This window comes from Lepus europaeus, chromosome 5, assembly GCF_033115175.1.
Source record: "Lepus europaeus isolate LE1 chromosome 5, mLepTim1.pri, whole genome shotgun sequence".
Classification (NCBI taxonomy): Eukaryota; Metazoa; Chordata; class Mammalia; order Lagomorpha; family Leporidae; genus Lepus; species Lepus europaeus.
The window spans coordinates 102,794,241-102,811,089 of NC_084831.1; the positions used below are offsets into that span (position 1 = coordinate 102,794,241).

Below are 16,849 nucleotides of genomic sequence, written 5' to 3' on the forward strand. Positions count from 1 at the left end.
GCTGGTTCACTCCCCAGATGGCCACAACAGCTGGAGCTGTGCCAATCCGAAGCCAGGAGCTTCCTCCGGGTCTCCCAGGTGGGTGCAGGGGCCCAAAGACTTGGGCCAGCCTCCACTGCATTCCCAAGGCCATAGCAGAGAGCTGGATCGGAAGAGGAGCAGCCGGGACTAGAACCAGTGCCCATATGGGATGCCAGCACTTCAGGCCAGGGCTTTAATCCGTTGCACCACAACGCCGGCCCCCCCCAGCTACTTCATTTTGGATCCCGCTCCTTGCTAATGCATCCTGGGAGGCAGCAGATGATGGCTCAAGTGCTTGGGCCTCTGCCAGAGGGAGTTCCGGGCTCCTTCCACCTGACTAGCCTTGGCTATTGTGGGCATGTGGGTAGTGAACAGGTGGATGGAAGATCTCTCTGAAGCACATGAACATAAACAAAACCAAAGAAAAACTAGGCCACAAAGAGAAAACAGATGAAAACTCAGAAGAAATGAAGTATGAAATGTCATTTGGGACCTTGGCTGTTGTGAACCCTATCCTTCCTTACCCTAGAGACTGAAGGCCATCTCCAAGGGTGCAGAATGGGAGATGACAACCAAGAATAGCCGAAAAAGGAGAATGGGACAGAGCAGGGCCCGCATTACAGAATGTGAATGCTCACCCAGAACAAGCTGGCAACTCCGACTCCGATTACTTCTGACTGCACAGCAGAGATGGGCTGTGGAAATCTGGGGCTCTGTCCATTCACAAAATCATTCAGTAAGAACCACTTCCCTAAATGGCCAATATTTTTAAAAAATTATTATGCAGCCACAGCCTGGAATTATCCATCAGCCAAAAAAAAAAGAAAAAGAAATTCTTGGTCCTGAGATAAAATTACCAAAACTTGGCCGGCGCTGTGGCTTAACGGGCTAATCCTCCACCTTGCGGCGCCGGCACACTGGGTTCTAGTCCCGGTTGGGGCGCTGGATTCTATCCCGGTTGCCCCTCTTCCAGGCCAGCTCTCTGCTATGGCCCGGGAAGGCAGTGGAGGATGGCCCAAGTCTTTGGGCCCTGCACCCGCATGGGAGACCAGGAGAAGAAGCAGCTAGCTCCTGGCTTCGGATCAGCGAGATGCGCCGGCCGCAGCGGCCATTGGAGGGTGAACCAACGGCAAAAAGGAAGACCTTTCTCTCTGTCTCTCTGTCTCTCACTATCCACTCTGCCTGTCAAAAAATAAAAATTAAAAAAAAAAAAATTACCAAAACTACTCCGTTAAAACCTGGATTCCCTAACCTTTCACATATGTTATGCAGAAGGTATGTTGTGCTGGCTAGCATCATTTAAAAGCCATGCAGATAACTTTCATGGGGCTTTTTCTTATAAAAGTCACTAAGCAAACAATATACCAAATCTTGATAATGTAAAAATACATGTTTATTTTGTGTATACAATGGTTATTGCACCCTGTAAACATTCAACATTATTCCATTTTGAAACTGCTTTTAACAGCTATTCTCCCCGTTCTGATTTTGTGAGCGCTTGTTACCGTTAAGCCGTAATTTAAAGACAAATATTGGCTATTCAACTTAGCAAGCCTTACGCTGGCCTTGACAGGTACAGTTTGGACAGCTGTCACTGTTCAACAGCAGTAGCGTGTTGCCTTGCTAGCTGTCACAGTGCTTTTCATCCCCCAAATGGGTATCTGTAATGAAAAAAATACAAAGAAGAAATTAAAAAAGAAATTTTTTTAAAAAAAGGATTCCTTTTTGGATTAAAAGCAGTGTGGAGCATGCGCTACAGCAACTCCTCTCCGTTACAGCCTGCCCCCTGAGGCTTTCAGCTCTCTTGTGAACCAGCCCACAGCACAGAGGACAACTCCCCCGTGCGAACACATTCATCTGAAATGTGAACAGCTCCAACCCCAGAGGGGACGACTTTAGACTCATCAGTGGGTTCACAGATCTATTCTGAACTGCCGGCATCCTTTCATTATTCATTTGTTGCAAGCCTGTTGTGCTCTGAATCAATCTAAAATACAATTGTATTTCTTGGGGAAAAAAAGAATACTCTTCTGATAAACCCTAAGGATGTTTGCAAGACCAATGAGAAAATAATATTAACATTAAAATTAAATTGTCACAGGCAACTAATACTTCTGGTAGCCAAAATGGGACATTCTACATTCCATGTAGAATACTAAAAAGCAAATACTTTGTCTTTTCCTGAAACAAATGCCTGGGTGCAAATTTTAAAATTTATTTCTGACTAGTATCACTCTTAGTAAGCAACTGAGTATAACATCTAATGTGAATATGGTTAAAGCAAAGGAGACTGGATCATGTGTGAAATCTGTCATCTAGCGACATGCACAAAATTTGTAAAAAGGGAAGAACTTGTGGACATCAGAAAATGTAATTAAAAATGCTGACCAATGACCTATCTGCAGGAGAACACCTCACTGTTTTCCTTAGGGGATCCTGCTCTATGCATAGATCTCCAAAAACCAGAACTCCATGCAAGCAAGACAAGTTTGTTGTAATACAGATAAAATAACGGAACACCCAGTGGTCTCCTGTGCTGGGGTTTGGAGGAACAAGTTAAATCTGTGCCACTCTTGGTCTAAGGAGTAGGTAAAACTTGGGTTTCTAGTACCACAAGCTCTGTTATCTAAAGTCCCCTGCTTGTCTTCAATTCTAAGCTAAGCCTACAGTAAAAGGCACGACAAGGAAGCAGCTCCTTAATGGCCGCAGAGAGAAGACACTTAGGCACCCTGGTGTGGGCAGCCTGCAGAGCAGCGGAGGGGTCCGTGGGACTGAGGCCGGGCACACGTACTCCACAGCTTTGGTACAAGGGTGGTGGTTCAGAGCCAAGCTTGCCCTAAGCAGACTTCCCTGACAGGCAGTTTCTGACCAGCGTATTGGAACACTGTCAATCCAGTGCAGAACAAAGGAGTTACTCCATTAACTAAAGTAGGTATTTCCTGACTGCTACTGGACTACACTCACTTGTGGTAGCCAATTCCCATAAACACCTGTAAACAACAGAATTTCTTTTTAATGTTCCCACAAACTAGTCACCTCAATTATCCAGAATCAGGGCTGCCTGCCATATGTTCAACTTAAAATGTAAATTCAATGAGTGCCTGTCCCAAAACAAACACTTCAAAATTTTAGAGTGTATCTTAGCTCAAGAGAAGAAACAAAAGCTTTTATATACATACATTTGTTAATTGACTGTCAGTTAAAATACTGAGTTGGCATCTTTACAGTAAATAAAGTGAACAGAAGTTGTTTAAAGAATACAAAACCCAAAGAAGTCTCCAGCGCTGTCGCCGTGCTCCCCTAGCCACATGGGCTGCTGGCAGTCTCCTTGCCACATGCTCCAGCTGCAGAGCCAGCCACGCTGTCGGCGATGCCTTCTGGTGGGCTGGCTTCGGCTTCGGTCTTGAGCTCGGCCTTTACCACTGCAGGTGAACCTTCCGTATTCCCTGCTCTCGCCTGGCCCGAGACAGGCTTAGCGGACTCGCTGCTTTCCGCCAGCGTGCTTTCTCCTGGAACGCCACCAGTCTCTTTGGGCTTTGCATCCAAAATAGGTGAGTTATGCTATAAAGTACAAAATTACATTTTGTTTTAAATTCTGCTAGTACTTCATGAAAGTTTAGTAATCAAGTCTAAATAACAATCTCCTACCCAAATCTGTTACAGCAAGCTCCAAACTCTTTCAAATCCTGGTTCCCATGCTAGATCATGATTATCTAAATGTGAAGCCTCACAGAGCTGTACGTGGAGGGGTGGGGTACTTCAGACAGCCTACATGGCCTAGTGACCCAGCATAGGAGGGGTCAAGAGGATTGGTGGGCCGGCCTGTGGTGTAACATGGTAAATCGCAGCCTGTGGCACCGGCATCCCAGATAGGTGCTGGTTCAAGTCCCAGCTGCTCCACTTCTGATCCAGCTCCCTGCCAATACTCCTGGGAAAACAGCGGAAGATAACCTAAGTGCTTGGATCCCCGCCACCCACCTGAGAGACCCAGATGAAGCTCCTGTCTGCTGTCTGGCCCAGCTCTGGCTGTTGTGGTATCTGGGGAGTGAACCAACAAATCAAAAAGACTTCTTTATCTCTTTTTCACTCTCTGTAACTCTACCTTTCAAATAAATAAATAAATATTTTTATTTATATTTTAATTTATTTGAAGGAGTCAAAGAGGGAGGTCTTCCATCCTCTGGTTCACTCCCCAAATGGCTGTAACAACCAGAGCTGAGCCAAACCAAGAGCTTCTTCCCAGTTTCCCACGTGGGTGCAGGGGCCCCCAAGGACTTGGGCCATCTTCTGCTTTCCCAGGCCACAGCAGAAAGCTGGATTGAAAGTGGAGCAGCTGGGACTTGAACTGGCACCCATATGAAATGCCAGCATTGCAGGCAGTGGCTTTACCCATTACGCCACAGCGCCCACCTCTAAATATTCTTAAAAAAAAAAAAAAAAAAAAAGGATTGGTGACCAATATCTCCACCTCCTCTTGGCCTGGTGAGAATAATTCATTCAGCAACTCATACATACTCACATATATGTTCTAGGGCTAAGGGTACAGCAAGAACAAAGCACCAAGGCCGGTGCTGTGGTGTAGCGGGTAAAGATGCCGTCTGCAGTGCCAGCACCCCATATGGGCACTGGTTCAAGTCCTGGCTGCTCCACATCTGATCCAGCTCTCTGCTATAGCCTGAGAAAGCAGCAGAGGATGGCCCAAGTCCTTGGGCCCCTGCACCCACGTGGGAAACCTGAGAGAAACTCCTGGCTTCAGATGGGGCAGCTCTGGCCTTTTGGGGAGTGAACCATCAGATGGAAATCCTTTCTCTCTGTGTCTCCCTCTCCCTCTGCCTCTAACTCTTGTCTTTCAAATAAATAAATAAATACATCTTAAAAAAAAAAAAAAAGCACAAACATTGCTCTGGAACTGACAGGCTGGGGAGAGAATCAGGCAGCAAACAAATTCAGAAGGTCTGATACCACCTACTGAATTAAGAGCTATGCAGAAAAGCAGAGAAGAATGCCGGAAGTGGGGTGGGGTGGCAAGTTGGACTGCAGTTTAAAGTAGATTGATCTGAAAAGGTGACACGAGTAATGGCCTGAAGAAGTGAACAACGGGACGTGTGCATTAGCAGCGCACTAGCCAGAGGGGACAGCAAGTGGAAGGCACAGTCAGCAGCGCTGTGGGCGAGGTTCAGTGAGCGTGGAGCGTGCGGACACAGGCGAGTTGGTGGATGTGGAGTGAGGGTAGATCAAAGGGGCCCCTAGGCCACTGCTGTAACTGGCTTTCCTTCGAGTGCGACGGGCAGTCAGTGGAGGAGTTTTGAGTGGGGTGACAGATAACCATTAACTAAAAAAGCCAGAAGGAGCGTCTTTGGGTTTTCTGTTTACATGGAGCTATGTTTCTTTTGATAAGAAATCCTGATGAATACAGTTCCTGGATTCTACTGTGCTTATAACCATTTCTCAAAGGCTCAGAGATACAAGTTAAACTTCACAAATGACAATAAAAATTCTTTCTCAAGCAGAAATGGAAACATTCCTTTAAATGACCAATGATGGTGAAAACTCCTCACCATTCTACAGTTAAAACGTGTAGTCTCACCATGCACTGACAAAAAAAAAAAAAAAAAAAAAAGAGTTGGGAGAGCAAGGTCTTGGATCCCTCCCCAGTCCACTCTTGCACCCAGCAAGGCCTTTAGGGCTGTCCTGCTGGCTCCCTACGCCCTCACCGATCTTGTCAAAGGCAGAAATCTCAGGGATGCCCACCTGTCGGCTTCCTGTGACATTTTCTATGATTTACCATCTGTTCTGACCATTAAATAGTGCTTAACAAGTAAATCTCATTTTATTTCTTCTAAGCTAGGTGGGCTAACTTTTGACCAGGAAGGGGAAGAGGAGATTAATTATATCATTAATGATATAATGAACAGTGAAGGAGGGTGAAAGAGTAAAAACATTCCATCAAAAGCTGTAGAGGAAGCACTCAGGCCTACTATGAAGGGAGAGCAAAACAGCTGCCGACTTACGCTGCGCACCACCTCGGGGTGCTCTCCCGCCTCTGCGTCTGGAATGTCAAACGCCTGGAGCAGTTCCGGGCTCTTGTTGCCAGTCTGCAATCTCAAGTCGACATCTCTCTCTCTCGGGACATCTCTTCTACCCTCATACGTTCTGTCATAAGGGCCTTGCTCAAGGCGGCCAGTTTGGCCCCTAGCATAGAAATCTGCATCACCTGCTCCACCACGGGGTCTGTAATCAACCTCCTTCCGCAGTCGTCTGGCGCCTGGCTCCAGCGCCAGGGGAGGGTCACTCTCAGGACCACCCAGGTGTCTCAGCAAGTTCACCGATTTCCCAGCACCATAGCAGAAACTCTACAGGGAAGAAATACGTTCTGAGGACTTGTAGCTTACAGTGAAGCTAGAAGGTGTTAAATTTAGGGTGCTAACAAAATGAGCTAATTAACTTCCTTTAGCAATATAGACTTTTAATATCATTGTTTTTTTCATTAGAGACCTCTTCTTCAGATTAATACAGGGACAGAATAGCCACTAAAATTTAATCAATCACTTAGAATTAAGTAGATATTTCAGTTAGACATTTTGACTGAATTATAACCATGGCAATAGCAGGGTAAAACCTAGAAATTTAAGTTGGAAGATTACGGTTGTCTGATAACTGTTCATATGTCTCTGTTAACGCCCAGAAGATAAATGCTGAAATTATTTAAATTTGTGCATTATGTACACATTCTCCTGTAGGTTTTTATAAATACAGACTCGGCTTAAGTTACAGCTAGAATTCAATGACTGACTCAGACTGCACGAGGAAGACTGCGCAGCAGTTTTCAAATGCGGCCTGGGGACCCTGCAGGGATCTCAGAGGCTCTTCTAGGGGATCTGCAAGGTCAAAACTTCACATAATTTGTCTTTTTCACCGCCTCTCGTGAGTGTAAGTAGTCTTCCGGAGGAGACTGACGTTTGTCCAATGACTGCTCACGCCATGTGTGCTCACATAGACTTGTATGTCTAGGTAAGAATACAAAAGGGTCCTGAAAACAAAAAGCTTGAACATCTCTGTGGTAGAGCTATACTACTGTCTGAAGACAGAAGCACAGAAGTCAAAGAACATAACTGTTCTTGGGGAACAGGTGTAGCAACAAGGCAAGATAGGGCTTTTGCTTACAACATCGGCTTCAGAGACTCAACTACTTCTATGGCACTAATGCCATCTAACAAAACCACACATCTAAACTATGGAATCCTGTCATCACGAGCCGAAAACAAGACCAAAAAGGAATAACTTCAAATGAATACAGTATGGTGACCTTGTATCCTTAGGGAGAAATTTCCATGGCACATCTGACTGCTGTACTTTTTGTTTTATGTGACAACTGAGCAGACCATGGATGAATGGCCATGTTTCCTCTTAATGTCTGCTCCTGGATCCCCCAGCTGTTTCTCAGTACACCAGCCTTCCCCATATCCCTTTCTGAATTGGTGTTAAACCAATGTTCTTCCCTTTCCATGCTGCAAAAAAACAGACTGAAATACAAAGGGCTGACTTTCCATGTATTAATTTGCAGTGACGTTGACAAACTAGAGAAGCACTTCCTTGATGAAAGGAATGGACATATAAGTATTGATAAATCTGTATCACTTAAATCATCCTCTTGTGCTATTAAGCTTGACTTAGTCTGATTTACAACAGAGAGGCCTAATGAGGCCACCGTTGTGGTACAGTGGGTAAGGCCTCTGCCCACAACACAGGCAGAAGGTAGTCCAAGTGCTTGGGCCCCTGCCACCCACATGGGAGACCCAAATGGAGATCCTGGCTCCTGGCTTCATTGGAGCCATCTTGGGAGAAAACCAGCAGATGCAAGATCTGTCTCTTCCTCTCTGTGTAACTCTCACTTTCAAATAAATCTTTTTGAGAAAACTTTAAAAAGCCTAATAATTTTGCAACTGTCTTGTTTTGGTAAATCTTGATAAATATCAACAGTGCTAATATACTAACCAGTACAGCTAACGCCATAATTATCAGCACTGGAATCTGAAGTAACACTGGGATCTCTTTCATAAGCGCTTTAATAAATTCACCAGTTCCTTTTCCAATGTGCTTTAATGGCTCCGTAACAAAATTGGTGAATGTAACTGCCAGTGCCTAAAACAAAAGAAATTTAATTTTTCCTCAAAAAATTCAGACACATAGAAAAAGCCAAAATTCACTGCGTGCTGAAGCTGAAATTATATTATATAAATTCACTTTTAATATGAAATTGACTGAAATACAAGTATTTTTTCTAGCACAAAAATTTGTTTTTAGTTCAAATCTAAAAAACACTAATTTTTTAAAATAAATACATGAGATTTCTGGCATACTTGATATTAAAGCAATTTTCACAGAACATATTCTATACCTTTGTTGGTGGGACCAGCCAAATAGGGTTGACTAGTAACAGCTCATAGTATTTTTGGCAGGGGTCATCCTTATAGGTCCACGAACTTCTAAACCATTCTGTTTAGAGAAACAAACATTGCATCTCTTTTTAAAGTCACAATAAGATGATATTTTATTTTGATCCTTCTTAGCCACTTACCCATTAATTTTAAATTGTTCTAAATTTAAAATAACCCATAAGGCTGATTTTTAACAATTTTCATCTATGTCAAAAATCATGTTTACTTAAATAAAAAATCCATTCAAATTATATAAGTCATATGTAGATATTATACTTTATAAAGATTTATGGAAAATAAGAGCAGTTTTTCACACGCACAAATGACTACAAGTTAAACTGGGGAATTCTGAGTAAGATTAATGGATGGTATCAAAGTCAGTGTCCTGACACTGTACTACTAACAGTTGTGTGAGCTGTTACCACTGTGGGAAAAATAGGTACACAAGCCATCTCCTTTTTTTTTTTAAATTTATTTGACAGGTACAGTTATAGATAGAGACGGACAGACAGAAAGGTCTTCCTTCCGTTGGTTCACTCCCCAAATGGCCACTACGGCCGGTGCTGCGCCAATTCGAAGCCAGGAGCCAGGTGCTTCCTCCTGGTCTCCCATGCGGAGGCAGGGCCCAAGCACTTGGGCCATCCTCCACTGCCCTCCTGAGCCACAGCAGAGAGCTAGACTGGAAGAGGAACAACCAGGACTAGAACCCAGCGCCCATATGGGATGCCAGTGCCACAGGCGGAGGATTAACCAAGTGAGCCACGGCGCTGGCCCTCCATCTTGTTTCTTAGAACTGCCTGAGATCCACCATTATCTCAATAAAATTTCAATTACAAAAATCAGTTCTTTACTGATTTTATAAAAAATAGAGTATCAGGGGCCAGTACTGTGGCGTAGTGGGTAAAGCCACAACTTGCAATGCTGGCATCCGATATGGGCCCCGGTTCAAGTCCTGGCTGCTCCTCTTCCAATCCAGCTCTCCAAGATGGCATGGGAAAGCAGTAGAAGATGGCCCAAGCCCTTGGGCCCCTGCACCTGCATGGGAGATCAGGAAGAAGTTCCTGGCTTCAGGATCAGTGCAGCTCCAGCCATTGTAGTCAACTGGGAAGTAAACCAGCAGATGGAAGACCTCTCTCTCTGTATAACTCTTTCAAATAAATAAATAAATCTTCAAAAAACTAGAGAATCCATTCCGCACGTTTTTCTAAATTATGTCCATTTGGAAACTAGCCTGAGCTAGAGGAGGTATTTCATTGCCCTGTGAAGCCAAGAAGCAAAACTGAATGGCTTAGTTCCCACAACCTAAGAAATGGTAATTTTGGCACCTGTTTATAAACTCCACTGAGATTTTATTCTGCGTCAGTCATTGAGGACTTGCATTTATAAAGTACCTTTGACCATTAAACCATTCCCAATGCTGGATAGACAGGTGGTCATTAGTGACAATGCTTATAAAATCTTTAAGAATAAAAAATAATTTTTCCTTCAGTTAAAAAAGTAAAGCTACAGGTAAGATTTCATTAGCCAATGTGACGAGAGAAAATCTCCGAAGGATCTTCATTCATGCATACATTCATCCACTTCCTTAGTAATCTTCTACAGAGGACGTAGACATCATGCCAGGACCTGGTGAACAAAACTGAGCATGGATCTCCACTGAAGTCTAATGGGGGCAGACAGCCAGTGTCACAGCCAACATATACGCCATTTCTGTTCCTTCCTTGTGACTTCACGTGAACACAAAGGTCACTGGTTTAAAGCTAAAACTCTACTTGCACATACTTCTGATGAGGACTTGGTCACAGAGCACTCCTCTGGCATCTTTCCATTTTCTTAAAGTTACTACCATATTCTGTCAGTCACAGAACTTCTACTCAAAAGAAGGCCAGGTGAACAGCTTACCCCAGAGACTTCCTGTCCAATCCATCTTCTCAGCACATACATTGTTAAATGGCTCCAGCTTGGCAACTTCGGCCTGATGCTGCGCAAAAGCAAGCTGCCCGACACGGAGGGAGAATTGTGAGAGGCTGGTGCCAGGGAAGCTCATGCCCGCACAGACACAGAGCCCAAGCTCAGCGTCTACCGCTCCCAGACACCAGACTGCTTGGCAATGTCTCGTACAGAGAAAACAGATTATTTTTAGAGAGTAGCTACTTTCAAATCACGGGAAAGCAAAGACTTAATGCAAACAGGATAAAGGACCAACTACAATTGCCGCATAGTAATTAATATTGAGGAGAAGAAAACCTTCTTTACTAAAAGGATTGTTTTAAAAAATTAGTTCAAACATAGTTCATACTATGCCTAAAAATATATACAACTACTACTTCTCATTTCCTTTTAGTTCATGCTTACACAGTGTTTTGCTCCAGATGGTTTCAGCATAAGGACCAATATGAAGATACTGTATCTCTGATAGATCGAATCAAGTTCCAGGGGAGGGCACTGAGGTACTAACATTCAGCCAAACTTCCTACACACAGAACCTATGTGTCTGATTTATAAAGAATTAGTCCAAGATGCTACAGAACTCAGAGAAAAGGTTAAGGAAATAACACAAGGATTCATTTCAATGAATTTCTTGAAAATACTTTGCTACTGGGGCCGGCGCCGTGGCACAGTAGGTTAATCCTCCGCCTGTGGCACCAGCATCCCATATAGGCGCCGATTCTAGTCCTGGCTGCTCCTCTTCCGATCCAGCTCTCTGCTATGGCCTGAGAAAGCAGTAGAAGATGGCCCAAGTGCTTGGGTCCCTGCACCTGCGTGGGAGACCCGGAAGAAGCTCCTGGCTTCGGATCGGCACAGCTCCAGCCGTTGCGGCCAATTGGGGAGTGAACCATCAGATGGAAGACCTCTCTCTCTCTCTCTCTCACCCTCTGTCTAACTCTACCTCTCAAATATATAAATAAAATCTTTAAAAAAAATAAAGAAAGAAAATACTTTGCTACTAAAGTCACTCTGCCAGGAAGTCTAATATTTTCCTCCATTGATTTTGTTATTTCGACAGAAATAGTAGTAACACTTCCAATTTCCTATATATAGTATGATCCCAATTTTCAAAGAATTAAAATTTATGAAAAAGATTGGAAAGAAATACCTCAAAATAGCAACAGTAATTATCCATAGGTGATTAATTAAAATTTCTATGTATATTTGTCTTCTTAATTTTCCACCATGCACACTTTTATATTCAGAAAATAATTTAATTTTTAAAAAATGATATTTTGGAATCACTTTTAGCAAAGAAGAAAAGGACATACCCCAAATTACATATAAGGGAATGTTTTGGAAGGGCTGCCTAGCTCTTTCCAGCTTGTCCAGACGCTACCCAACAGTAACAGGGTTTTAAAAATCAGGACTGCGGCTGGCGCCGTGGCTCACTAGGCTAATCCTCCGCCTTGTAGCGCCGGCACCCCAGGGTTCTAGTCTCGGTCAGGGCTCCGGATTCTGTCCCGGTTGCCCCTCTTCCAGGCCAGCTCTCTGCTATGGCCCGGGAGTGCAGTGGAGAATGGCCCAAGTGCTTGGGCCCTGCACCCCATGGGAGACCAGGAGAAGCACCTGGCTCCTGCCATCGGATCAGCGCAGTGCGCTGGCCGCAGCATGCCAGCTGTGGCGGCCATTGGAGGGTGAATCAACGGCAAAAGGAAGACCTTTCTCTCTGTCTCTTTCTCTCTCTCATTGTCCACTCTGCCTGTCCAAAAAAAAAAACACACACACACAAAAATCAGGACTGCACTTTTCCCCCCACTAACTGGTCAAGGACTTAAAAAAAGAAAAAAAAAAAAAGCCATACACAGCTGTGAACTGCCAACTGAACTCTTCCCCAGGTGGACCACCCCTAATTACCACCTCCAACTCACATCTGGGCAAGATTGCTCTGATTAGACTATAGCATCTTTTAAATTACAAATGAAACACCTTTAAGGTAAAAGCCCTCTAATTATATCATACCTTATATAAATACATCCAATTCCATCCCAAGCTGAAGAGAAAACTGATGAACAGAAGACGTCTCAACTGTGTGTACCAGCGGACGTACGTCCACAGCTCGGTAGCTACCAACATCACGACGCAAAGCAGGCACAGAAGCACCTTGAAAACAAGCAGAAACCAGGGTCACGGCCAAGCTGTCCTCCCCACCAAAAAATGCTGCTGGCAAAGAAATAAAAATACACAGAATCACTGGCACCACTCCACCGCTCGCTCATGAATGCAGTACTAGTGACTTCCTGTAGTTAATGTAATTAGGGTAGGGTTCTGAAGGTATGTGACAAACCATGTCACTCAGCCCACCTTACCATTAACACATTGTATGGGTCCACTCCAAAGAAATCTTCAAATCGCCACTTCCATGCTTCAAAATCGTGAAGCTTAAATTTAATTAAAATATCACTTAGGGCATCATCCAAGGCTCCTGGTTTCCAGTCCTCTCCACTGAGAAACTTCTGTATTTCTAACAAGGTTTGTCTTTTAAGGATAATCTGGGCATCATAATGCATGTCTCCTTTGTTTTCATCAGGCTGAATTACAATTACCAAAAAAACACATAATAGAAAAGAGAATTTTATTATTCTACTACTTGGTGGACAAAAGCCAATTTGTGACTATAAATAATTTACAATATTTCATATGCGTAATATCCTCCTGTGTGTCCTGCAGGCCAAAGAGAATACCTGTGAAAAACATTTAAGAATGATAGAACTCTATGTAAAGTACATACATTTTACTAAAACACAGTTGATTCTTGTTACAGTAGCAAAATTCTATAAAGTTACCTCAACACTAAGTACTGCAAAATACTGAACCATTACTCCCATAGGAAATGTAGGGTTAGGGTCCTACAAACCTCAGTTCACAACGTTCTCATAAACCAATCAATATATAACCTTGTGTTTGTTTAAAAATGCTTATGTAATATATATTGCTGATTCATCAACACTGAACACACAGCAAAGCCTGTAACTGATGCCTGAATGAAGCTTGCTTTCTCTGTGAGGCATGACCAGTCTCCTTGCACTCAGGGGCATCAAACAGCACTTCACTGCTACATTTGGGAGCCGTTTTTAAACAACAAAATCATTCCCCTACCAAAAACCTGTGAAAAACACAGCATTGAATAGAGCACAGAAGAGATCTGTGGTTGCACTCAGAGATGGAAGGAAGAGGCTATGTTTTGCTGCCTGTTTCCCACGTGGTGCAGGGGCCCAAGGACATGGGCCATCTTCCACTGCTTTTCTCAGGCCATAGCAGAGCTGGATCGGAAGTGGAGCAGCCGGGACTCGAACTATGGCGCCCATATGGGATGCTGGCACTGCATCGGTGGCCTCACCTACTACACCACAGTGCCAGCCCCTCAGCTTGTTTTTGTGGTGACTCTTGGACATGTGCAAAGTCGCTAACGGTGGGCTGCCCAAGAGCATATTCAGATTGAAAAACACAAAATCTGGGGCCAGCACTGTGGCACAGCAGGTAAAGCCATCATTTGCAACGCTGGCATCCTATATGGGCATCTGTTTGAGTCCCAACTGCTCCACTTCTGATCCAGCTCTCTGCTATGGCCTGGGAAAGCAGTAGAAGATGGCCCAAGTGTTTGGGCACCTGCACCCACGTGGGAGACCCAAAGGAAGCTCCCGGCTCCTGGCTTTGAATTGGTCCAACTTCGGATGTTGCAGCCAACTGGGGAGTGAACCAGTGGATGGAAGACCTCTCTCTCTCTGCCTCTGTAATTCTGCCTTTCAAATAAATGAATAAATCTTAAGAAAAAAACCATAAAATTTTAAAGCCATGCAATATTACATTAGAAAGCATTAAAAGCTATCACTGATTAATATTAGCATTTTTTAAAAATCAAGAACTAAGTATTCCCAAACATCTCTATCCTAAGTATGTTTTGCTCCATCTTTTCCCTCAGCTAGGTTTGGTTCCAGCCTATGCACATCTGTGACACTCACCTTAGAGGTGTATGGGTGAGGTCATCTGCCTTTATGTTTCCAAGACAGGATTAGTAAATTATTCACCCCAGCAAGTTCAGCCAGCCTACCCTCATCCTCAGGGATCCACTGTGATTGCCTCTGGTGGCTGCAGCTAACGGCCAGACCAAGACAAAATTATCTAGCTTCTGACTCTCTAGACCAATTCTGGTGGCATACGCCATAAAACAAAAAAATCTATATGCTTTCAAGTGAGCTTCAAAAGTTATGTCACCAAACAAGTTTTCTTGATATTATGATGACTCTCCAAAGTGAAAGGTCACTCTAAAAACAGAAATTTTAACATAATGAACAGTATGTGCATAACACATAATTCTACAAAGCAGTACGTGATTGGTAAACAGCCAGGAGAAAATGCTACTTGTACACACATTCTTCTTTTCCCTCTGTATAATGATCTTACATTATAGACAGAATGTATGGAAATGAGAGATAAGAAGTAGGGTCAGGACAGAATTATCACCCCATCCCCTCATCTCAATTAAGTGGTTGAGCAGTGTACACAGCTGGGTAAAAAAAAAAAAGAGCCATCTGCACAGCTTGCCTTCCACCAAACTAGTGTTAAGCAGGCAAGGACCTTAATCCTCCATAAATAACTTGGTAAAAATGTGAGTCAGGAAGTCTGCTAATGCATAATGATGCTGTATTACTTTTTTTTTATTTGAAATTGAGAAATACTGAAAATATTCACTCTGCTAATTACTATCACACCACCAAATACTCACAAGTCCAAGTTTTCCAGCTTCAATTAAAATCTTATTTAAGTATCTCCTAAAAACAGGATTGCTTTGACTTTCATAGTCTTCCTTCTTTTTCTTTTCACATTCATCAATCTGTAATCACACAATAAATTCAACATTAGTTAGCACCAAACTTTAATGCAAGTATCAAATTTCTAGCCTAGCAGGGGCTTTAAAAATGAAGGTAAGGAACTAGTGCTTTGCATTGAGCTTGCACTTCTCGTCTGTTACAGCGGAGAGTTTGCTGGCTTCCTGTAGGTTCTTCTTGCAAAAGGCAAGCAGGCGACAAATGAGGAAAAAATGCTCAATCCAGCCCAGACCTGGCAGCTTCTCCACTGACCTTTCGCAAAGTTGAAGCTTAAGATCATGAAGCAAGAAGGCAGAGATCCACAAGTAGAGCAACTGGACCAACCTGCTTCTTTCCAATCCAAAGCAGTAATTTAATGAGAAAAAAAGGAGGAAGGAGGGAGAAATATAAACAAATAAAAAAACACACACACACAGGTGGAGGGATGGACAGAGAAAAACAGAAACAGGATTAAGCCAGACGAGGAAATGAACACAATCAAGAACTTCTTTGGGGCTGGCATTGTGACACGGAGGGTGAAGCTGCTGCCTTTGATGCCAGCATCCTATATGGGCACCAGTCCAAGTCCTGACTGCCCCACTTCCAATCCAGCTCCCTGCTAACAGCCTGGGAAAAGCACAGAAGACGGCCCCCAAGTACCTGTGCTCCTTTCACCCACACAGGAGACCCAGAAGCAGCTCAGGGCCTCTGGTTTCAGTCCTGCCCAGCCCTAGTCACTGTGGCCATTTAAGGAGTGTATCAGCAGATGGAAGAGCTCTCTCTCTCCCTCTTTCTGTAACTCTGCCTTTCAAATAAATAAATCTTTTAAAAAATTTTTTCTTGAACACGGATATTACTTTTGAACTTTTCCTAATCTTTTTCATCAGTGATGGATCATCCTCTACTAAATGGGATGCTGGGAAGGCAGGAACCATGGCTACACATGGTAACCCTTTAGACCATAACTCTTCATTTGGAGTTCCTTTGAAGTTAACCCTACCACCAGCACAGTGCTCAAATTACTGAGGGAAGTGGATATTACACAAGCAATAAAATAACTTAGTTAAAAAAAAAGGTTAATAATTACAAAGTGTGGATTATGAGTTGAGTTGACCACCTGAAATGAGCTTCAGCTGATACACATGACAATCACTGAGCAGCACACAGACTTAAAGACAGGAGGACACTCAAGAAGTTACATGGTAGCTTCATCTGCTTTCAGGTAAGGTTCATTGCTGGAGTGTTTAAATCTTAAAGAACTTTTTTTATAAAACAAGAACTTGGGGCCAGCATTGTGGTGCAGCTGGTTAAGCCACAACTTCAGATACCTTCATCCTGTATCAGAGTGCCCGGTTCAAGTCCTGGCACCTCTACTTCTAATCCAGCTTCCTGCTAATGTGCCTGAGAGGCAGCGGATGATGGTGCAAGTAATTGGGTTCCTGCTGCCACAAATATGGGAGACCCAGATGCAGTTTCTGTTTCTTGGCTTCAGCCTGCCTAGCTTTAGCTATTGCAGGTACTGGGAGAGTAAACCAGTGGATGGAAGAATGGAAGATCTCTTCCCCTCTGTCACTCTCTTTCAAATACATCTTA

General features: G+C 43.5%; 1 protein-coding gene across 5 annotated transcripts in view; it reads right to left on the reverse strand.

Moving 5' to 3' along the window:
- Nucleotides 1-1,396: 1,396 nt before the first annotated feature.
- CLCC1 (chloride channel CLIC like 1) overlaps nucleotides 1,397-16,849 on the reverse strand; it is a 28,142-nt gene continuing 12,689 nt past the window's right edge. For all 5 annotated transcript variants that reach the window (XM_062191871.1, XM_062191868.1, XM_062191869.1 and 2 more), the window contains 9 exons: nucleotides 15,175-15,282; nucleotides 12,758-12,979; nucleotides 12,411-12,551; nucleotides 10,362-10,455; nucleotides 8,420-8,517; nucleotides 8,017-8,163; nucleotides 6,033-6,374; nucleotides 3,288-3,582; nucleotides 1,397-1,682 (listed from right to left, as the gene is read on the reverse strand). In XM_062191871.1, coding sequence (XP_062047855.1) covers nucleotides 3,322-3,582; nucleotides 6,033-6,374; nucleotides 8,017-8,163; nucleotides 8,420-8,517; nucleotides 10,362-10,455; nucleotides 12,411-12,551; nucleotides 12,758-12,979; nucleotides 15,175-15,282 — 1,413 coding nt within the window. In that variant the 3' untranslated portion in view covers nucleotides 1,397-1,682; nucleotides 3,288-3,321. The remainder of the gene's footprint in view (nucleotides 1,683-3,287; nucleotides 3,583-6,032; nucleotides 6,375-8,016; nucleotides 8,164-8,419; nucleotides 8,518-10,361; nucleotides 10,456-12,410; nucleotides 12,552-12,757; nucleotides 12,980-15,174; nucleotides 15,283-16,849) is intronic.